This window comes from Prionailurus bengalensis, chromosome E2 (assembly GCF_016509475.1).
Source record: "Prionailurus bengalensis isolate Pbe53 chromosome E2, Fcat_Pben_1.1_paternal_pri, whole genome shotgun sequence".
Lineage (NCBI taxonomy): Eukaryota > Metazoa > Chordata > Mammalia > Carnivora > Felidae > Prionailurus > Prionailurus bengalensis.
In genome coordinates this window covers 48,667,643-48,691,460 of record NC_057352.1, presented here as the reverse complement: position 1 = coordinate 48,691,460, position 23,818 = coordinate 48,667,643, and the positions used below count along the sequence as shown (strand labels likewise).

Here is a 23,818-nt window from a genome sequence, read left to right as displayed (position 1 = left end):
CTTCACCTGGCCCTCCACGTCCTCCACCACCTGGTCCCTTTACGCTCTGTCAACAGGGACCATCGGATTTTCCTGAACACATGATACTGCTTCCTACTTCCAACACTCTGGAATGACCTCTCCCTTCAATGGACCTGCACATTTATCCTGAATACCCACAGGTGTCCTTCGTGCTCTAGAGTAAGGGTGTTTCCTCTGTCCCTAGGGGGCATCCTACCGTCCTTCTCCATAGCATGTACTATCTGTGTCCATCTGTTCCATGGGCTGTCAACTTCCTAGGGCATGACCTGGGCCTCTGCTGGCGCGATTGCTGGCCCAACACATATGCTCACTACATGTTTTTTAAATGGCAAAATAGGTGAATGAATGAATGTTATCCAGTGTTTACCAATGTATGTCCTTTAGAACCTTGCTCTGCAGCATATTACTAGCTTTTTTTTTTTAATGTTTTTATTTTATTATTTTATTTTTGAGACAGAGAGAGACAGAGCATGAGCAGGGGAGGGGCAGAGAGAGAGGGAGGCACAGAATCTGAAGCAGGCTCCAGGCTCTGAGTTGTCAGCACAGAGCCTGATGTGGGGCTCAAACTCACGGACTGTGAGATCGTGACGTGAACTGAAGTCGGATGCTTAACCCACTGAGCCACCCATGTGCCCCTATATTACTCGCTTTTATGGAACAACAGCAACAAATAAAACTTTAGCTAGATGGGGGTGCTTGGATGACTCAGTCGGTTGAGCATCTGACTCTTGATTTCAGCTCCGGTCACAATCTCATGGTCTGTGAGATGGAGCCCCATGTCAGTCTCTATGCTAGCAGCCAGAAGCCTGCTTGGGATTCTTCTTCTCTGTCCCTCCCCGCTCACGTGTGTGGCTCTCTCTCTCTCTCAAAAATAAATAAATAAACATTAAAAAAAAATCTCATGACCAAATAAGTTTGGGTAATTCTGGGAAACCTTAGCTGTTGGAGAAAGACAGAACATACAGATTTCACCTGTCCAGGGACCCCCATGGTCTTCGTACACCTGGGCTGGCCTAACATGGCCTAATCTAATGCATCTTGCCTATGTAGCAATGCTCTGCCCAGCCTTACTGGAACCTGAAGCAAAAGGGAAAATCAGCTGATTCTGCCTTTATCTATTATCTTGATTTTTTTATGAACTATTTTGCATTAATTTTGATTTTTAAAATGTGACATGAAAATATGATTTATCTTGATTCCTGAGTTTTTTGGCTCCCCCCACCAACCAAATTCTGTGCTCATGGCAAGTGCCTCACCCGTTTCCAAGCCCGCCTGTGCAGAAAAAGCTTCCTCATTACCCCAGATGTAAGTAAACTGCGCTCTAAGTTCTTGAGATGATCATACAATACTCAAGGCTAGCCTGTTACATTGTTGATCGGCTAAAAGTTAAAAATGTTGTCTCCCATCAACCCAACCCTTGGTTTCTGGTTTTGTCTCAGAGAAGCCCATACAATAGTTCTAATTTCCTCTTCTATATAATAGCCCTTTGAAGGGAAGGGTGGCTATTTCATCCTAGTTAAGGCTTTCCTGTTCCCAATTAAACACTGTGCTCCTCATATAACTTGGATTTCCAGATGATGTTGATTGCCATTCTGGTTACTTCACATGTGATTTTTTTTCTCATGTTTCCACTAAAAAAATACAGTGTCAATATCTGAAGACAAAACCTGGCACTGCCTTGAGCAGTAGCTATCTCCTTCTTTTAGCTGATCACAGTGTTTCTCTTATACACCCTAACCTGCCTTGGTTCTGAGGCTTCCATACTGGTCTTTGAACACATTTTGAAACTGTAGTTAAATAAAACCCCCATCTGACTTGTTTTTGGGATTTTTTTTTTTGGCATGAATTTTTATTAGAGTACTGTCCTTATAGAACAATAGAGTTTTAAACCCAAATGCATTCTTGGTAAATTGCATCCTATTAGTGACCTTCCATTATTTTAGTCTATGCAGATCTTTTTGACTCTTTAACCCATATGTGCTTAATTGCTCAGTGCCCCACCTAGCTGGGTGTAGTGGCATGTGGACAGATCCATTCATAAAACATTAGAAGGCAACTTCATTTTTTCTTTTTGTAGTGTCTCTAGCCTTCTAGTTCAACAAGTCCATTTATAAATACTGCATTACTGTACTTTAGCGATGCTGTTAAAGTCACAGCCATAGCCATAAATGAAAACTCTTAGCTCTGCCTCATTTCCCACGACTGATTAATTCATAGGCAATTATTTGTAGGTGAAACTTCTGCATGTTGGCTTAATTGACCCTTGCCTTTCTTTATCAAAGGCAATTTCCCTGGGAAATTAAGAACTGTTTACACCTGCAGCTGCTCGATCATGCAGGTGGCAATCCAGCTGTGGCTTTATGACCCCATGCCCGTTTTATCCCAGGGTTCAAAATCAGAATTACAGAAGGTCATGTGTTCAGGAATATGGCTCTTTAGAAGGATTTCTCTTTCTCATTGAGGGAATCCAACTGAAGAAAAATCAACACTGAAAAAGGATAAAGTAAGTCACCTGAGGTAGAACCTCATAGCATCCTGGGAGGTCATCGTGATTGACAAGCTGGACCGTTTTCTCATAGGGGTACTTCAGGAAGCAGCGCCCAAAGTCCACCTCTGTGTTCACCATGTGGAGGGTAGGTACAATACACCTGCTCAAAGGAAAGACCCATTAAAGAATTCAAAAGGATAGAGAGCTTGTTTACAGATGGAGAATGCAGAGTCCCAAGTTAAACACATTTGTCACTGTCACATGGTTTTTTTTCCTAATAACTACATTAATCATTTTTAAATCTTCTCTCCTGTCATTCCTATCCCTTAGCCCCCAGTCACCACTGTTTAATCAAAAAAGGGCTAGAAGCAAGACTCCTTAAACAGCGGTCTTCCATGAGTAATGACTAACATTTCCATTGTTTTTCATATTTGGCTTTCTTTTACCAAGGGGCTCCCACAGTGTAAGTTCCTTAGGGTAGTGGAACTGTTTCCAAGGCAAATAGGGCCAATGCTACCAGCATGGGGTCCTAACTAGCTGTGACGCTCTGGACCAGTCAGAGTCCCCCGAGGACGAGCTACAGTTTGCACCATCTAAATTATGGTAATAATTCTAATTCCTAGGCAGAACAGCTGTCTTGGATCAGGCTTGGGCAGCTGCTCAACCCAGAAATGGCACCGTGACAGTGGTGCTCAATGCAAAGGTGGGTGTGGTAGGGGAGGGGAGGCAGAGTGGGGTGCAGGGGAGGAGGAGTTGAAGCCCTGTGTGTGCAGTTGGCCTATCATGAGGTTATCTGTGTTTCATTTTGTGTCTACATCTCAAAGTCTTCCCTGCCTTGCTGCACTGTCACAATATAGTGTCGTGGTGAGGGGCACTGGCGTCTGAATCAGAGCCAGGCTCAAAGAGTGACCTTAACAAATACAACCTTGAGCAAGTTGCTTTCCCTACCGGAGTTGCATTTTGCTCCTAGGTAAAATGAAGGCAATTCTAGGGATTGACATTAGCATAATTAACTCCGAGTGTTGTGGGAAATACAGGAGCTAACGTGAGAGAAGAGCACAGCACAGTGCCTACTGCACTGAGCGAGAGCTCAGTCAGAGATGATTAACCTGTGGTAGAGGGCACCGCGAGCTGTCACGGCTGGCTCTCTGCAAGTTCTGAAAGCAATTCTTTTGTTGAGGGTCTTCAAGCAGTTCCTACCGATTACACCAAAAATAATGACATGAAAGTGAGTCTTGTTAACCCAAAATTTGAGGTTTAGCACGGGATGAGTGTTCATTTTTAGCTAGAATGGAAGCTGTCAGTTGACCCGATGACTTGCATAAAGCTAACCCTTCACTACCTGAAACACTGTGGCTGATAGGACTTAGAGTATTTCACTTGGGTCACACACAGAGTACACATGGTAGGAAACTCATAACCTCTTAGGACTCTGTTCTTGTTGTTGTTGTTGTTGTTGTTTTCTTTAACTCAGGGTTTCCCATTGACAGCTGCAGGGAAAGGGGGCTGAAAAGGGGAAAGTATCAGAATCAACCCACCCAGAAAAGAAATGCAAGCCTAGACAAAAAAGCTAAACCTGGGTATAGAAAGGACCAGATGAAAGAGCTTTTGCTGTTTTTAAACACGCAAAACAATTAGTTAGGTCTTTGGAAGGACTAAGTAGACCATGGCAAGGCCTTGACCTTCAAGTTCTTTCTGATACATCTGAAATTCAGGAGACCTAAACTCATCCCTAAACTCTAGGGATGGATATGTTATCAGGCTTTTATTTTTTTTTATATAAAATTTTTTGACAAATTGGTTTCCATACAACACCCAGTGCTCATCCCAAAAGGTGCCCTCCTCAATACCCATCACCCCCCCTCTCCTCCCTCCCACCCCCCATCAACCCTCAGTTTGTTCTCAGTTTTTAACAGTCTCTTATGCTTTGGCTCTCTCCCACTCTAACCTCTTTTTTTTTTTCCTTCCCCTCCCCCATGGGTTCTTGTTAAGTTTCTCAGGATCCACATAAGAGTGAAACCATATGGTATCTGTCTTTCTCTGTATGGCTTATTTCACTTAGCATCACACTCTCCAGTTCCATCCATGTTGCTACAAAGGGCCATATTTCATTTTTTCTCATTGCCACGTAGAATTCCATTGTGTGTATAAACCACAATTTCTTTATCCATTCATCAGTTGATGGACATTTAGGCTCTTTCCATAATTTGGCTATTGTTGAGAGTGCTGCTATGAACATTGGGGTCCAAGTGGCCTTATGCATCAGTGCTCCTGTATCCCTTGGATAAATTCCTAGCAGTGCTATTGCTGGGTCATAGGGTAGGTCTATTTTTAATTTTCTGAGGAACCTCCACACTGCTTTCTAGAGCGGCTGCACCAATTTGCATTCCCACCAACAGTGCAAGAGGGTTCCCGTTTCTCCACATCCTCTCCAGCATCTATAGTTTCCTGATTTGTTCATTTTGGCCACTCTGACTGGCATGAGGTGATACCTGAGTGTGGTTTTGATTTGTATTTCCCTGATAAGGAGCGACGCTGAACATCTTTTCACGTGCCTGTTGGCCATCTGGATGTCTTCTTTAGAGAAGTGTCTATTCATGTTTTCTGCCCATTTCTTCACTGGGTTATTTGTTTTTCAGGTGTGGAGTTTGGTGAGCTCTTTATAGATTTTGGATACTAGCCCTTTGTCCGATATGTCATTTGCGAATATCTTTTCCCATTCCGTTGGTTGCCTTTTAGTTTTGTTGGTTGTTTCCTTTGCTGTGCAGAAGCTTTTTATCTTCATAAGGTCCCAGTAATTCACTTTTGCTTTTAATTCCCTTGCCTTTGGGGATGTGTCAAGAAATTGCTATGGCTGAGGTCAGAGAGGTCTTTTCCTGCGTTCTCCTCTAAGGTTTTGATGGTTTGCTGTCTCACATTTAGGTCCTTTATCCATTTTGAGTTTATTTTTGTGAATGGTGTGAGAAAGTGGTCTAGTTTCAACCTTTTGCATGTTGCTGTCCAGTTCTCCCAGCACCATTTGTTAAAGAGGCTGTCTTTTTTCCATTGGATGTTCTTTCCTGCTTTGTCAAAGATGAGTTGGCCGTATGTTTGTGGGACTAGTTCTGGGGTTTCTATTCTATTCCATTGGTCTATATGTCTGTTTTTGTGCCAATACCATGCTGTCTTGATGATGACAGCTTTGTAGTAGAGGCTAAAGTCTGGGATTGTGATGCCTCCCGCTCTGGTCTTCTTCAAGATTACTTTGGCTATTCGGGACCTTTTGTGGTTCCATATGAATTTTAGGATTGCTTGTTCTAGTTTCGAGAAGAATGCTGGTGCAATTTTGATTGGGATTGCATTGAATGTGTAGATAGCTTTGGGTAGTATTGACATTTTTATAATATTTATTTTTCCAATCCATGAGCAGGGAATGTCTTTCCATTTCTTTAAATCTTCTTCAATTACCTTCATAAGCTTTCTATAGTTTTCAGCATACAGATCCTTTACATCTTTGGTTAGATTTATTCCTAGGTATTTTATGCTTCTTGGTGCAATTGTGAATGGGATCAGTTTCTTTATTTGTCTTTCTGTTGCTTCATTGTTAGTGTATAAGAATGCAACTGATTTCTGTACATTGATTTTGTATCCTGCAACTTTGCTGAATTCCTGTATCAGTTCTAGCAGACTTCTGGTGGAGTCTATCGGATTTTCCATGTATAATATCATGTCATCTGCAAAAAGCGAAAGCTTGACTTCATCTTTGCCAATTTTGATGCCTTTGATTTCCTTTTGTTGTCTGATTGCTGATGCTAGCACTTCCAGCACTATGTTAAACAACAGCAGTGAGAGTGGGCATCCCTGTCGTGTTCCTGATCTCAGGGAAAAAGCTCTCAGTTTTTCCCTGTTGAGGATGATGTTAGCTGTGGGCTTTTCATAAATGGCTTTTATGATGTTTAAGTATGTTCCTTCTATCCCGACTTTCTCAAGGGTTTTTATTAAGAAAGGGTGCTGGATTTTGTCAAAGGCCTTTTCTGCATCGATTGACAGGATCATATGGTTCTTCTCTTTTTTTTTTTGTTAATGTGATGTATCACGTTGATTGATTTGCGAATGTTGAACCAGCCCTGCATCCCAGGAATGAATCCCACTTGATCATGGTGAATAATTCTTTTTATATGCCGTTGAATTCGATTTGCTAGTATCTTATTGAGAATTTTTGTATCCATATTCATCAGGGATATTGGCCTGTAGTTCTCTTTTTTTACTGGGTCTCTGTCTGGTTTAGGAATCAAAGTAATACTGGCTTCATAGAATGAGTCTGGAAGTTTTCCTTCCCTTTCTATTTCTTGGAATAGCTTGAGAAGGATAGGTATTATCTCTGCTTTAAACGTCTGGTAGAACTCCCCTGGGAAGCCATCTGGTCCTGGACTCTTATTTGTTGGGAGAGTTTTGATAACTGATTCAATTTCTTCGCTGGTTATGGGTCTGTTCAAGCTTTCTATTTCCTCCTGATTGAGTTTTGGAAGCGTGTGGGTGTTCAGGAATTTGTCCATTTCTTCCAGGTTGTCCAATTTGTTGGCATATAATTTTTCATAGTATTCCCTGATAATTGTTTGTATCTCTGAGGGATTGGTTGTAATAATTCCATTTTCATTCATGATTTTATCTATTTGGGTCATCTCCCTTTTCTTTTTGAGAAGCCTGGCTAGAGGTTTGTCAATTTTGTTTATTTTTTCAAAAAACCAACTCTTGGTTTCGTTGATCTGCTCTACAGTTTTTTTAGATTCTATATTGTTTCTTTCTGCTCTGATCTTTATGATTTCTCTTCTTCTGCTGGGTTTAAGCTGCCTTTGCTGTTCTGCTTCTAGTTCCTTTAGGTGTGCTGTTAGATTTTGTATTTGGGATTTTTCTTGTTTCTTGAGATAGGCCTGGATTGCAATGTATTTTCCTCTCAGGACTGCCTTTGCTGCGTCCCAAAGCGTTTGGATTGTTGTATTTTCATTTTCGTTTGTTTCCATATATTTTTTAATTTCTTCTCTAATTGCCTGGTTGACCCACTCATTCGTTAGTAGGGTGTCCTTTAACCTCCATGCTTTTGGAGGTTTTCCAGACTTTTTCCTGTGGTTGATTTCAAGCTTCATAGCATTGTGGTCTGAAAGCATGCATGGTATAATTTCAATTCTTGTAAACTTATGAAGGGCTGTTTTGTGACCCAGTATGTGATCTATCTTGGAGAATGTTCCATGTGCACTCGAGAAGAAAGTATATTCTGTTGCTTTGGGATGCAGAGTTCTAAATATATCTGTCAAGTCCATCTGATCCAATGTCTCATTCGGGGCCCTTGTTTCTTTATTGACCGTGTGTCTAGATGATCTATCCATTTCTGTAAGTGGGGTGTTAAAGTCCCCTGCAATGACCACATTCTTATCAATAAGGTTGCTTATGTTTATGAGTAATTGTTTTATATATTTGGGGGCTCCGGTATTCGGTGCATAGATATGTATAATTGTTAGCTCTTCCTGATGGATAGACCCTGTAACTATTATATAATATCCTTCTTCATCTCTTGTTACAGCCTTTAATTTAAAGTCTAGTTTGTCTGATATAAGTATGGCTACTCCAGCTTTCTTTTGGCTTCCAGTCGCATGATAAATAGTTCTCCATCCCCTCACTCTCAATCTAAAGGTGTCCTCAGGTCTAAAATGAGTCTCTTGTAGACAGCAAATAGATGGGTCTTGGTTTTTTATCCATTCTGATACCCTATGTCTTTTGGCTGGCGCATTTAATCCATTTACATTCAGTGTTATTATAGAAAGATACGGGTTTAGAGTCATTGTGATGTCTGTATGTTTTATGCTTGTAGTGATGCCTCTGGTACTTTGTCTCACAGGGTCCCCCTTAGGATCTCTTGTAGGGCTGGTTTAGTGGTGACAAATTCCTTCAGTTTTTGTTTGTTTGGGAAGACCTTTATCTCTCCTTCTCTTCTAAATGGCAGACTTGCTGGATAAAGGATTCTCGGCTGCATATTTTTTCTGTCTAGCACCCTGAAAATCTCGTGCCAATTCTTTCTGGCCTGCCAAGTTTCAAAAGAGAGATCAGTCACGAGTCTTATAGGTCTCCCTTTATATGTGAGGGCACGTTTACCCCTTGCTGCTTTCAGAATTTTCTCTTTATCCTTGTATTTTGCCAGTTTCACTATGATATGTCATGCAGAAGATCGATTCAAGTTACGTCTGAAGGGAGTTCTCTGTGCCTCTTGGATTTCAATGCCTTTTTCCTTCCCCAGTTCAGGGAAGTTCTCAGCTATGATTTCTTCAAGTACCCCTTCAGCACCTTTCCCTCTCTCTTCCTCCTCTGGGATACCAATTATGCGTACATTATTTCTTTTTAGTGTATCACTTAGTTCTCTAATTTTCCCCTCATACTCCTGGATTTTTTTCTCTCTCTTTTTCTCAGCTTCCTCTTTTTCCATAACTTTATCTTCTAGTTCACCTATTCTCTCCTCTGCCTCTTCAAGCCGAGCCGTGGTGGTTTCCATTTTGTTTTGCATTTCATTTAAAGCGTTTTTCAGCTCCTCGTGACTGTTCCTTAGTCCCTTGATCTCTGTAGCAAGAGATTCTCTGCTGTCCTGTATACTGTTTTCAAGCCCAGCGATTAATTTTATGACTATTATTCTAAATTCACTTTCTGTTATATTATTTAAATCCTTTTTGATCAGCTCATTAGCAGTTGTTATTTCCTGGAGATTCTTCTGAGGGGAATTCTTCCGCTTGGTCATTTTGGATAGTCCCTGGCGTGGTGAGGACCTGCAGGGCACTTCCCCTGTGCTGTGGTGTATAACTGGAGTTGGTGGGCGGGGCCGCACTCAGACCTGATGTCTGCCCCCAGCCCACCGCTGGGGCCACAGTCAGACTGGTGTGTGCCTTCTCTTCCCCTCTCCTAGGGGCGGGATTCACTGTGGGGTGGCGTGGCCCGTCTGGGCTACTTGCACACTGCCAGGCTTGTGATGCTGGGGATCTGGCGTATTAGCTGGGGTGGGTAGGCAAGGTGCACGGGGGCAGGAGGGGCAGGCTTAGATCACTTCTCCTTAGGTGATCCGCTTCAGGAGGGGCCCTGTGGCAGCGGGAGGGAGTCAGATGCGCTGCCGGAGGTTTGGCTCCGCAGAAGCACAGAGTTGGGTGTTTGCGCGGAGCAAGCAAGTTCCCTGGCAGGAACTGGTTCCCTTTGGGATTTCGGCTGGGGGATGGGCGGGGGAGATGGCGCTGGTGAGCGCCTTTGTTCCCCGCCAAACTGAGCTCTGTCGTCCGGGAGGCTCAGGAGCTCTCCCTCCCTTTGTCCTCCAGCCTTCCCGCTTTCCGAGCAGAGCTGCTAACTTATGTCCTCCCAGACGCTAAGTCGCGCTTGCTGTCGGAACACAGTCCGCCCGGCCCCTCCGCTTTTGCCAGCCAGACTCGGGGGCTCTGCTTGGCCAGCGAGCCGCCCCTCCGCCCCGGCTCCCTCACGCCAGTCCGTGGAGCGCGCACCGCCTTGCCGCCCTTCCTACCCTCTTCCGTGGGCCTCTCGTCTGCGCTTCGCTCAGGCGACTCTGTTCTGCTAATCCTCTGGCGGTTTTCTGGGTTATTTAGGCAGGTGTAGGTGGAATCTAAGTGATCAGCAGGACGCGTGGTGAGCCCAGCGTCCTCTTACGCCGCCATCTTGACTAGAATCCTCTATCAGGCTTTTATTAAGTAAGTTTCTCAATTTCATTTAGATGGCATTTTCATACAAACCGTCTAAAGCCCCAGACCTGGACACCTGTTTGCTTTGGCAAGAGTGTGGCCCACGATTTTATTTATTTAATCAGGATCACTGTCATCATTAGCATCACACTCAACTCTTAGGAAGACCCCAACTTGGTCAAGGAGACACAATCAACAAATGGCAGAGCCACGATCTTAACCTGACTTGAGAGTCCACTGCTGCCTCTATTAAAATGGAGAGAAGGTCGGTACGGTGCTGAGGAGTTTATGTTGTTAGAGAGCCTCATTCAGGAGGCCTGCTTGCAGCCTGCACTGAAGTCATAGTAAGTGTCCTGGTGCAGAACTGTCTTGCTAAATGGACCTTCCACTGCAGGCCTGTGAGCACCACTCTTTCTGGGCATAACCCTGGAGTATTATATTTAAAGATAAAAATTACAAAAATAGCAACTTATGGGGTGCCTGGATGGCTCAGTCCTTCAAGTATCCAACTTCGGCTCAGGTCATGATCTCAGGTCAAGCCCTACGTCGGGCTCTGTGCTGACAGCTCAGAGCCTGGAGCCTGCTTCAGATTCTGTCTCCCTCTCTCTCTCTGCTCCTCCCCTGCTCACGCTATGCCTCTCTCTCTCAAAAATAAAATAAACATTAAAAAAAATGTAAAGAAAAACAGCAACTGTTCACCTCTTCCTGGTAGAACCCTTTCAGTTACATACGTGGAAAGTCAGACCATTAGGGAGCACTATTATTCTTAACACTGCAAAATGCACGCAACACACACACACACACACACACACACACACATCCCTTTTCTTATCTGCACCAGAGGTGTGTGCCTGCTGTTTTAAAGCTTTATCATTTGAATATCAGATTCCATATCAGATTTGCTTTCCCAGGAAAGCAGAACAAATGCAGCGAGAACTGGTTGCAGGCATGCTGCCTCCGTGAGAGGCAGCCATTGCTGGCTGGTGGCTCAGGGGAGACGCAGGAGGAGAGAAAGCAGGTGAGTGTGATACCTGGCTGTGATTAGGAGCGCCAGCACTTCTTCCCCGATGCCCTCCACGTCCACCACCAGGGCCAGCTCATATTTCTGCACGGTGTTGGAGCATAAGGTCACCTGGAAAGATAAAGGTGAAAAGCCGCTCTTCCACAAGGCCGGCCCTCCCTCTGTGCAGCGGAGAAAGGAGCCAGGGGAGGACAGCACTGATGAGGATGGCTTCTGAGTACTTTTCATGGGGTGTTTGGTGTTTTACATTTTCAGTTGAACAAGTTACATTTTGGGGTCAGGGCATGCTGAGTTTTTTCAAAGGCGAGGTTAGAAACCAAATGGCTTTTAGTACAATAGGTTTGCTCATTTCTGAGAAGACTGTATCAAAGAAGTCATATACCTGCATAAGGGGGAAAAAATGACCCTGAAAGATAAGCCATAACAAGCAAACTTTCATTACTCAATTTAAATTGTTCTCTATGCCTCCTGGCTATAGAAATTACAAAAATTCAACACACCACTAAAACACTACAGCTAAGTTTCTCTTACAGAAAAATAAATGAACATGAAACCATGTCAGTTCCAGAAAAGGGCCTAAGAAATCAACTAGTCTTTTTTTTTTTAATCAAAATCTTGTCTCCCCACTGTCCACCATATTCATTATTAGCAGAAAATGGGAAGCTCCAAAGAAAGGTCTATTCAAGGACAGTATGTGCCCAGTATATTCTATCCTCTGATTTTTATTTATTATTGTGAAATTTTACATTTAGCTGTTGAGGTCCTGTCACAGTTTTTAATTGCTTAAAAATGATTTGTAGTGGAAGAGATACTTGTAAGTCTAGAGAACAGCTTCTCGCATAGGTTAAAGCTTTTCTGTACATAAATTATGTATGAAGGACTAATTAAAGAATTTTTTTTTGGTTGCAAAGGGAATCACTGGATGCAAATTTGAGTCCACACAGACATGGTTGATGTAGTTCAGGAGTGAAAATTGAAGCTTGGGGAAAGCTATTCCAAATCTGAAGGGAAAATAAAGTGAAGGTGGAGCCACTGATTTGGAAAGAAAATTTGTCAGATGTGGAGAGAAGCAGTTGGCCCAGCATGCAGAGGTTCCTGGAGTGACTCTAACCCCTGTTCCTGTCTCTGAGCTCTGGTTAGAAGGCAGAGCAAGTGGCTCTCACAGAAGGCTGCTAGGCAGGTGCTATGTCTTCGCAAACCTTCCTGTGCGATGTGTGAGAGGGAAAAAAGGAAAGGTGGGTGATGTGTAGGCTGAGCATGAAGTAAAAAATAAATTCTTTGCAACAGCACTTCTTCCTGGGAAAGCCACAGTGAGCAACTGCCATGATCTGAAAGGTTGTGTCCCACCCCCCAAATTCATATGTTGAAATCCTAACCCCCAGTGTGGTGGGAATTAGGAGGTGGGGCCACTGGGGGTGATTAGGTCATGAGGGTGGAGCTCTCATGAACAGGATGAGGACCCTAATGAGAAAGACCCCACAGCTCCTCTCCGCATGTGAGGACATAAGTCAGCAGGCCGCCCCTCACCAGAACTCTACCATGTGTCACCCTGATTTTAGACTTACAGCCTCCAAACCGTGAGAAATAAATTTCTGTTGTTTATAAACCACCCAGTCTCAAGTATTTGGGTTTTTTTTTTTAAAACATTTTTTGTTAAGTAGGCTCCACGCCCAGCATGGAGCCCCATGCGGGGCTTGAACTCACAACTCTGAGATCAAGACCTGAACTGAGATCAAGTCAGACACTTAACCCACGGAGCCACCCAGGTGCCCCTCAAGTATTTGTAATAGCAGCCCAAATGGACTAAGACTGGGAACCTGAGAAGTGACAATGATATGTGATATAAGCCTCACTGGGCCCACGGAGATGCCCTTGGGAGAGCCAAAGACTCCCAGAAAAGATTTAGGATGAGCGGCTTCACAGTGAGATATTATGAAACATTTAAAGCAAATGTGGGGCCTAAAACCATACCTGAATTAAACATTCAAAGGTCATGACTAAAGAGAAAATTGCTAACCTTCGCCATGGAAGTCTTCTCTTTTTTCTTTCCCAGAAAAGATAAAATCATTTCAATTTAGCAGCCTTCAGTAATGCTAGACCTAACTGTTTGGAAGAGCAAAAGTAGGTGAAGGAAGACAGTAAAATCCTTCTCAGTGAGCTGTGAAATAATTCTGCTGGTGGCTCTGCTAGGCCATGCCCAGAGCATCACACTGTGGGCCTAAATATAAAGCACTGTTAGGGATATCACATCTACGTTCACCATGAAGCCCAGATTTGTATTAAAAATCTGAATAAATTGGGTATCATCTGTGGCACAAATATGGACATTGATTGGTATGAACAATTAGATTCTGAAGGAAAGGAGCACCTAATTATCAGTGAGTTCTTAAATCTTTTTACATCTATATTGATGAGTGTACTATCTATGCAGAGCAGGGGTTTCACTGGATTTCTCTAGAATCCATGGTTTTGGTGAAGGCAATGCCTCTGGATTGATGGAAATTCACGGGAGCAGTGTCAGTTCTTGTGCCCAATATATTTGTATCTGGTTTCTTTTGCCTCCGTGGTTTATTTCCTTATAGGCCCACTTTTCCACGTGAATTAGAGGCACTCCCTCACGCTGACAACGGATGTATAAAGCAAATCCTAGCTGTGATCCTAGTAACTATCTGAGAGCGTGGCTGCCTGGGAGTATGTGCTGGGAGGCTGTGCACTTTACCCTGATAGCAGCAAATCCTTGGGGGCGAATGGTGCCACTGCTGGGAGTGATGGTGAATTCTTTTGGTTTCGTTAAGGGTCTTTCGTCCTTGTTCCAAAACGGTATTTTGTTGTCTGAATACTGCTCACAACTTGAAATGCTTTTATGGCCATCGCCATCTCCAGGGACGCGCAGTTTGAAGGTCATGGGGACTAAGGAGGTATTATTGAGGGAACATATCAAGGTATGAGGGAAACCTGGAAAACAAAATGTAAGGTGAGATATCAAAGCCCCACTATAGCCTCCCTTGAAACTTCAACCTCTGCTAGTATTGCCAAACCACTTAAATGAACTGCCTGTGCAATTCATCACCACTTGCTTAACTCCACCTCTCCCTGATATTGTCCTCAATTGTACCGTCAATGAATGCATTTCATTCATTCATTCATTCAGTCAGTCAGTGAATACTTATATATGCGTACTATGTAGCAACTATAGACATAAAACAAATCACTTGATGTTCATCCAGGTCCCTCTCAAGAAGCAGCATCTATTATTATCTGTTTGGTGAGTAGTTCTCCAGAAGTATGCTTTGCATTTAATTTTTACACAGAATACAGATTTTTTTAAAAAATTGAATCATGTTTGCTCTTTTTATCTGCCAACGTGTGAAAGGAGAAGCCTGTGTGGTTTTCCCTGCTGTGTGACCCAGAGCCCGCCAAGATATTATATAACTCCTCCTGGACCTGTCTGAGGCTCATGCTCCCAGGGTCGATGACACAAAATCAAATAATAGCATCTCCTGAGAGAGACTTTACAATCTGCTTTTGAGCCAGCCAGAGACTAACACACTGGCTTTTACCTCCCTTAGACAAAGCTACTTTTTCACGTTAAATCCAGCCTTCCTACGTTCAGTTCAGTGAGACTCCTGTTCCTTTTCTAAGAGATGTGGATCCTCCTTGCCTGGCAGACAATAAACTGAGCTCTGATTTTGGATTCCCGAGGTGGCCACTCTATCTGCATATTTCTATGGGATGCAAACACTATTCTTTCTACCTGGAGCCCTAATGCAGTAAAACACAATTGGTCTCTGCTAGTTACTACATTACTGCAGGGGATATTTTGGACTGATCTATTTGTCTCCCCATTTCTGAGCCTTTGTCTACACATTAGGACTGTTGGAGGAAACGCATTTATGTCTCCTTTGTCATATTACCTGCCACTCTACTTGGAAGAGATCTCTTATGGAAAAAGAATTGCCTGCTTAAATGTACCTGAAGGACTTTCTTGGAAATTCCAGAGGAGCTTCTAGAAAGTCCATTTAATAATCATGTATTGCTGCATTCAGCTTTCCAGAACTTTCCCAGCAAAGACTATTGAAACTGTAGATCCCTCACCCTTGTTTATTTTTACTTGACCATTTATGGGATCAGCACTCTTCTAATGTACAGGGTACGCTGGAAGTGGTTTGTATAAAGATTCAGATGGGTCCTTCCAAACCATTGCTCAGACTATTTCCCTGAAGCTAGAAGGTTTTTTGAGAATAAAGCCAACTATAACCTCCTAACTAGAACAATTTCTTGTACAATGACCTGTAAACCCCATATCGCTTGCTAAAAAGCCTAAAGAAAGTGGTATTCTTTTGTTAAAGACTGAAGGGTCATTAATAATACAAGTGTTACTCCTAGCTTTCTGCTTGCACCAAATCCTAATACTATTGGTTTTAGGCTTCCCTCATGCTTTCAATGATCTCTTCTGCTAACCTTTCTCAGATCTTTCTATAATCATTATAATTAAGATTGTAAGGGACAGGGGAACGTGGATGGCTCAGTCAGTTAAGCGTCCACCTCTCGACTTTGGCTCAGGTCATGATCTCACGGTTCATGAGATCGAGCCCTGCATCAGGCTCTGAGCTGACAGTGAGGCTTCTGCTTGGGATTCTGTCTCCCTCTCTCTCTGCCCTTCCCCTGCATGTTCTCTATCTCTCTCTCAAAATAAATAAAAATAAACTTAAAAAAAAGGTTGTAAGGGATAATTACAATTAATTGTCCCTGGGTCCCCACTTTACAACCTCCTAAAATCAATTTAAATATTTCTTCTTGAGTGAAATACTGCCTGTTCGTACCTGGGCCATGGAAGACAGCTATCGTAATTTTTAAAAAATGTTTATGGCCCTTAAACCCTAATTCCTCTGGCCAAATTACCCAATGGTCAGGTCCACTGAATGCCTGGAGTCTTCCAAACTCCCTATTCTCATTCCACATATTCCTGTACCTCTCAAAAAACAGTGAGTTTGCAAATACTTACACTCTGCCCTTTTGGTCTATAATCTGGCATCTCAGTTGTTACCTGGTCCATTGTATTCTTTGATGAATCTGAGGACTTATCAAAGCTTCACTGCTCTTTCAGAGATCATCACCACCTATATTCTAGAATCTGACTTTTTCACCCTTCTAGCTTCCATCAACCTAATTATTTGATATGTCATCCAACATCCAATCCTACCATCAAAATATTTATAGCCATACTTTAAACATTTCAGATACCAAACAACAGTACTATTACCTGTCGTCTACTTTAGGGTATTTATAGTAATCTAACACCATCAATCCCAATAGGCCCTGATGCCTAATCTAGATCTGCATCTCTAAGCAAATAAAGGCTATGTCTCCAACACTAACCTATAACAGACAACTCTTCAAGAACGTGCCTTTTTGCCAAGATGGGGACAGTATCACCAACTTTAACAATATGTCTGTCATTCTGAAATAACTAAAAAAATTCCTTCAATTCCTGGCTTATTCCTGTAACCATTAATTTCTCTTGCATTTCGAACTATCGAACTATCGAAAGACCTATTGGTCTTTAATTCCTGAGCCAATCACATGCTTACTTTTGTCTGCCTAGTCAAAGCCGTATTTGCACATGTGAGGTAATAATTAGGAAGTTGCCAATAAATAACTCTTCAATGTACCATGTTTCTTTGTGACAGGAGGCCTATCTTCCTGGAGAAATAAATAATGACACTTTGGGTAGGAGTCATGAAAGAACTCTAGTACCAGCTTTAGGACTTAAAAATATTATCATCAAATAATTCTAAAACTGTATCACAAAATGGTTCCTAATTTTGGCTATACATTGTAGAATCCAGAAGCACAGCAAAGTAGCCTGAATTGACTGACCCAAGTGGTTTTGAAAATGAAATAGCCCTAGATTTCCTGTTGGCAAGCAAAAAGTTATGTTTTTCATTAATATTTCCTGCCACACCACAGGGAAGATTAAGGAATCCATATCCAAACTAAAAGAAATGTAACCTGAATTTTGAAGGTGGACTTAAGTGGGATAAGTTTTTATGTCTCAGACCTGGGGACTGTTGGGTCATGGCTCTGTAGTGTCTTCCCACTCTTATTAGCTGCGTTATTGCCAAATGGTTCAGTAAGATGTTGTACAACAAAAGAAAAGTAAACTTTTTGTAATTTTCGTCTAAGCTAGTTACCAAAACTTCTAGCTGGACCAACTATGAGAAACAACTGTTGATTATTTTCTCTATAGCTCAAGGAAACAATGAATAAATTACCCAATAATGGCTTTTCCTATATACTTAGGGATAAGAGAGGGCCAAATGGAAGATGTTAATGGGAAAAAAACCTACCTAGCTTTGGAGCATGCATAAATGGTTTTATCTACTGTGTTACCCAGAGCTTGCCAATATCAAATACAGCGTTTTGAACACCTCCTGTTTGCCATATTTCACTGAAATGTACCATTAGGGGCCTTGATGCTTTTAAATGTTTGGATTCTAGATAAAAGTGTTCCAGATATTCTCAGGGCTCAAAAATTGGCTTATCGTTGCTACAGTATTTACATTAACCTTTCAATAGGGCAGATTCTAGATAATGAATCAGTATGATATTTCTTGGAGTGACTGATTTGAGGTTTTTATTTGGATTATTTTTTCTCCCTCCAGGGCAATATGACACAGGGCATATCTTCCAAATGTTCTGTGTTGGAGCTCATATTTAAATGGCTGTGAGGGTATGTTGCTGCCATGCATCAGTTGCTCAGAACTCTCTGTGAACTCAGTTGAGCTGGTTCGAGGGTAACTGCATAGGTCTTTGGGTAATTCACCTCTCACTGCATATCAGTCACGGTTGCCCTTGAGAGAGTATGCCTCTCTCAGTTGGCCAACAGACAATTTTCAAATTGTAGGTCACTTTTACTTTCCTTCGAAAACTCTATCACTCAAACACGCACTACAAATTTCTAAAAATTCCTCTAGCCATTCTCATATTCTATGGTAACAAACAGACATTCAACTCCACTGATATGGATTTTCCTGTATTTAGGAAATGTTAAATGTTAAAGCAATGGATAAAAACATTATTAATCAGCTTTTTGCAAAGAAAGGATATTTTTTGTAAAGAAAAAATTTTCCCCAAGTAGATGGCCCTACTTGAAGCAAAAGAACTGAAAGTCAAAATGGGAGCAACTGAGAAAAATGGAAAGGATTATGGACTATGGATTCAGGCGAGGGTTTCTCAGTCTTTCCTAAATTATTATCACCTCCTAAAAAGAACCACTGTGATTAATTAATTTTCAGTGAAATCAATTAATTAAATATAATTTAAATTAGATTAATTTCTCCCTAATGAGAAAAATTAAATACTAAGGAACAAGATTCTATTGGGTAGGGTTGAACTTTGGAGGACCACAAATGTGGGTTAGATCTACACTCTTCAACCCCAAGCAAACAATTTTTGACCCTTTGGGGGCAAAATCATCCCTGTTGACAGTGTATGATTTAGAGAGAGCTCAGGTGAAATACTCATTCTGCCACTGCTGTATGACCATGGGAAGTTATTTAACTGTTCGAATGATCAGTTCTTCCAGCTCCGAAAGGGGAATCTTAAATAGTATCTCCCCAAAGGATTTGAAGGGTTAAATGCAGGACTGAATGTGATTCACTTAGCAAAGATTAGAATATAAGACAGAACCAATAAATGGAAACTTTTACTGCTAATGCCACCACTGCTGTTACCATTGTTATTATTTGGAAAGGTGGAGACAGGAGGAAATGACTCAGGGGAAGTAACTGAGCAAGAAGACAACACAAAAATATAGAAGTCTTCAGCTTGGAGTGATAGGACACCTGAGTCAAACCACCACTGAATTCACTTGAAACTTGAGAGCATCTCTGTGAAGAGGCTGTTGTGTAGACATACTGGCAAATCAGAAACTGCATATAAAATGGAGTGTTCAGAACATTCAGATAGCAGTGTGAAGTTTAAGGCTTTCTATTGTTCCACTGCTGAATGAGCAAGGACAACCATGGCCTGATAGCTATTAGTGCCCAGGACACAGTTATAACTTTCACATATAAACTACGAAATGGCACTGAAATGTCACTGCTGCAGAGGAAGAAGAGAACAATTCTAGACTTTCTTGCTATTACTCGTAAAAAATTGGTAAGAGAGCTTTTGTGTAAACTTTCCTCCTTCTATGTAGAGAGGCAATTCCACTCAATTTCTAATTTAATATGGAAAAATTACTCACCAAAGGAAACATCGCCAAAGTGCAGAGCAGGAACATTAAAGTGGAAGGTAGGTCCAATGACACAGCCTCTGGAAGTAGGAATACAAGTTGGGGGGAGTGGATAGAGAATCCAGTGAATTCAGTGTAACAGTCAGGAACTAGGAAGACCGTAAACATTAAAGCCATAAACTGGCATTAAGTCAAGTACAGAATCTAGCACTTAAAGAAACCACAAGCTGATGGTCTTATCGCAGTGGTTCTTAGAATTCTTTTTCAAGACTCAAACCACTGGGTTTTAGCAAATGATGCTGTGATTAATTTATCACCAAATGCCTACCAATGAATGAGGCAGAGCAGACACATCACCAAACCAATGACACAGAATATTAATATGGATAAGATACATATCATGAAAAGTTATCCTTAGACAAGAAACAAAAATTATAGCATTAAAATAATAAGCATTAAAAACTATCAATGGCACCAATATTCCTGGTCCCAACTTTTATAAAACTGTTTTTCCAATTCCTACCACCAACTAGTTGTGATCTTGGCCAGTCACATTACCCCCATAGCCCCCAGTTTCTTTTCCTCCTGTATAAAAGAAAAGACTGCAATCTAGTATAGGTGACCTTGAAGGACCTTTGCTGTAAATGTTGGTTCATTTCTCTCTCAGTGCAAGGCCTCATGATCTTGGAGTGATTCTCTAGCTTAAAGTAAATAGTAGAGAGATTCTACAGTTTCTAGTTGACTTCAGCTGCAGTAAATAGCATAATGGTCCCCAATGATGTCTATGTGCTACTCCTCAGAATGTGTGGATATGTTAGATTACATGATAAAGGGGAATTAAGGTTGCAGAAGAAATTAAGGTTCCTAATTAACAGATCTTAAAATAGGGAGACTTTCCTAGATTATCCTGGTGGGCCCCATGTAATCAAAGTGTCTTTAAAAATACAAAAGGATGCAAAGAGGAGGCTGGACTAATGCAGTGTGAGGAGGACTTAACCAGCTATTGCTGGCTATGAAGAAAGAGGAAGGGGACCCTGAGCAGAACACTGTGGGCATCTTCAAGAAGCTGGAAACGGCTAGGAAATGGATTCTCTCCTGGAGCCTCCAGGAAGCAACACAGTCCAGTCAAGACCTTGATTTTAGCCCAATAAGACCTATGTTGGACTTCAAAAGCATAGAGCTATAAAATAATAAATTTGTACTGTTTTAAGCTACAAAGTTTAATGCAGGAGTAAAAGAAGACTAATAAATATGTATTAGCTTATTCTTGATTTTTACCATGATCCATATCCCTAAAATCTAGGTAAGAACTAAGATAATCCCCATCTATGTGCCAAGCTTTTAAAAATTATAGACATACAGATACCAGAAAATGCGTTTATCAGGAACATCCTAATTCACCCAGCTCGATGTTTGTGAAGTGGGTGTGCCATACTGTGCTGAATGCGTCCGTGCCCTGGTGGTACTTTGGGCTGCTGTACGTCTGACCTAATGTGGGCAGGGGCTGTTGCAAGTCTGGGAGGAGCCATCCCATCAAAGACTCAATTCTAAAAGCAAATTTCAATCCTAAAAGCCTTTCTCAGGACCAGCTATTCTATTTCATGCGAATGATCCAAAGTAGTTTCAAAAGGAGTGGCTAGTACTTGGCAAAGAATTAGGATCCAGTTGAGAATGAAGTCAAACAAGCCTATAGGATAGATACTTGACTTGTAAAAGAGGTTTCGTGAGGCCAAGTAACAAAGAGATCAAAGGGATGGAAATGCACACATGCTAAAGAAAGTAAGAAAGAAGCTCACAAAATTGTACAAAGCAGTTGTTTAACAGGTGCAGATGTAGAAAGAACTAGAATTAAATCACATCTGTTCATATAACTAAGGGAACTGTGGCCAAATACCAACTGGAATTGGATATGGCTGCATTCATTCTACAAGGGATTCTGAATATTCAAATCGTCTCTGCAAATTTGTACCCTCCATCAATGCAGTGGTCTGTTAAAATTATACTGTTGACCCTTGAATAATGCAGAGGTTAGGGGTGCTGACCCCCTGTGCAGTTGAAAATCCATGTATAGCTTCTGATATATCTCCCAAACTTAACTACTAATAGCCTATTTTGACCAGAAGCCTTACTGATAACATGAAGAGACAATTAAAACATATTTTATATATGTATTATATACTGTATTCCTATAATAAAGTAAGCTACAGGAAAGAAAATGTTATTAAGAAACTCAGAAGTAAGAGGAGCACCTAGGTGGCTTAGTCGGTTAAGCGCCCGACTTTGGCTCAGGTCACGATCTCACAGTTTGTGAGTTCAAGCCCCATGTCAGGCCCTGTGCTGACAGCTCAGAGCCTGGAGTCTGTTTCGGATTCTGTGTCTCCCTCTCTCTCTGCCCCTCCCCTACTCACTGTCTGTCTCTCTTTCAAAAATAAATAAACATTAAAAAAATTTTTATAATCAGAAGGAAGAAAAAAATACAAGTTTTACTTCACTGTATTTATCAAAAATTATTCACATGTAAAAGGACACGTGTAGTTCAAGCCTGTGTTGTTCAGGATCAATTGTAATTTTAAAGACAAGAGATAGGAAGACTGAAGTATGATATGTTAGGTGAAACAAGTTGAATACAAAATATATCTATGTTATGGTTAACACTTTATGAAATTACATACGTAAAAATTGGAGGCAACAAAACTACTCACGGGTAATTTTTTTTAAGTCACATTAACTTTACAGTGTTGTTAATCCAACCACTTAAAGTACTGTGTCATGTAGTTAGAGGAGTAAATAGAAAAAGCAAAAGTATGATAACTGTTCTGACCTTTCAAGGCAGACTAGCCAAAATTATGTGGTATTGAGGAAAGAAGAGTACCTGACAATAAAATAATAAGAAACAAAAGTCCATAATCCATCATATTAACTCTACAGAGATTTCTTAGGCCACAAGGGCTAAGAAAGTATTTCTGGACAAGTCATAAGTAAAGTCAATATTAATGTGTGGAGCTGGAAATATATTATAATTATACATTAGACATATATTTGGGATACCAGATATTTACCAGGTTTTCAAAAACGATTATTCATGGTTTGAAGCGCAAGAACACTTTTGGACAAATGTGATTTAGATAAGGATACTTCTCTTAGAACAAAGTGATGGCTGCCAGAGGGCGGGGGGGGGGGGGGGGGGTTAGGGGCTGGGCAAAATGGGTGAAGAGGAATAAGAGATACATGCTTCCAGTTATAGAATGAGTAAGTCATGGGAATAAAAGGTACAGTCAATGGTATTGTGATAGTGTTGATGGTGACAGATGGTAGCTGCACTTGTGGTGAGCACAACATAATGTATAATCCTGTCGAACTATGTTGTTCACCTGAAATAATGTTAACATTGTGTGTCAGTTATACCCAAAAAACACAAATTTTAAATTAAAAAAAAATATTTCTCTTAGAAATTTGTGATTCATTTTTGGATGCACGCAAACATTCTTTCCCCAATCAGATTTTCCTTCCCTTTGAAAAAAAAAACAGGAATAACATCCAAAATAAGAGACTGGTATAGCAGTTGGGGTGAATGTAATGTCCAGAGGATAAAATGAGAGACTTATCCTCCACAGAGCAGTTGAAGTATTAACTAGTCCAAGTTTGCTTGTGAGTAGGTTCCTGGGAGATTCCTAAATCCTATTATTCACAGTGGAAAACCCCAGTGCACCCTAACCTATTCAGGCATTGCTAGTGATGTGTACTACTAGTTGGGATCTTCAGGAGAAGAGATCAGACATTTTAAAAATTCACCTAGGTAATGAAGGAACTAACCATCATCCAACGTTATAGACTCCTGAAATTAACAATCACAGCATCTTTGAAATGTAATTCACGTGCCATATAATTCACCCACTTAAAGTGTATAAATCAATGGCTTTTGTATATTCACAGATATGTGCAACCATCACCACAGTCAATTCTAGAACATTTTCATCATTTTGAAAAGAAACACCATGGCCTTTAGCTATCATGCTCTGTCCCACACCCCCAACCCTGAGCAATCACCATATTCCCATTTCTCCCTTTGCTTCTGTCAGTCTATTCTTCACATATTTGGGGGCTCTGCTGCTAGATGCCTTTATGTTTATAATTGGTATTTCCGGGGCGCCTGGGTGGCGCAGTCAGTTAAGCGTCCGACTTCAGCCAGGTCATGATCTCGCAGTCCCTGAGTTCGAGCCCCGCGTCGGGTTCTGGGCTGATGGCTCAGAGCCTGGAGCCTATTTCCGATTCTGTGTCTCCCTCTCTCTCTGCCCCTCCCCCGTTCATGCTCTGTCTCTCTCTGTCCCAAAAATAAATAAACGTTGAAA

At 41.5% G+C, this 23,818-nt stretch overlaps 1 protein-coding gene across 1 annotated transcript in view; it reads right to left on the bottom strand.

Moving 5' to 3' along the window:
- HYDIN (HYDIN axonemal central pair apparatus protein) overlaps nucleotides 1-23,818 on the bottom strand; it is a 347,254-nt gene that overhangs the window by 207,419 nt on the left and 116,017 nt on the right. The window contains exons 12-15 of the mRNA XM_043599622.1: nucleotides 19,482-19,549; nucleotides 13,950-14,185; nucleotides 11,241-11,341; nucleotides 2,534-2,669 (exon numbers count right to left, since the gene is read on the bottom strand). Of these exons, the coding sequence (XP_043455557.1) occupies nucleotides 2,534-2,669; nucleotides 11,241-11,341; nucleotides 13,950-14,185; nucleotides 19,482-19,549 (541 nt within the window). The remainder of the gene's footprint in view (nucleotides 1-2,533; nucleotides 2,670-11,240; nucleotides 11,342-13,949; nucleotides 14,186-19,481; nucleotides 19,550-23,818) is intronic.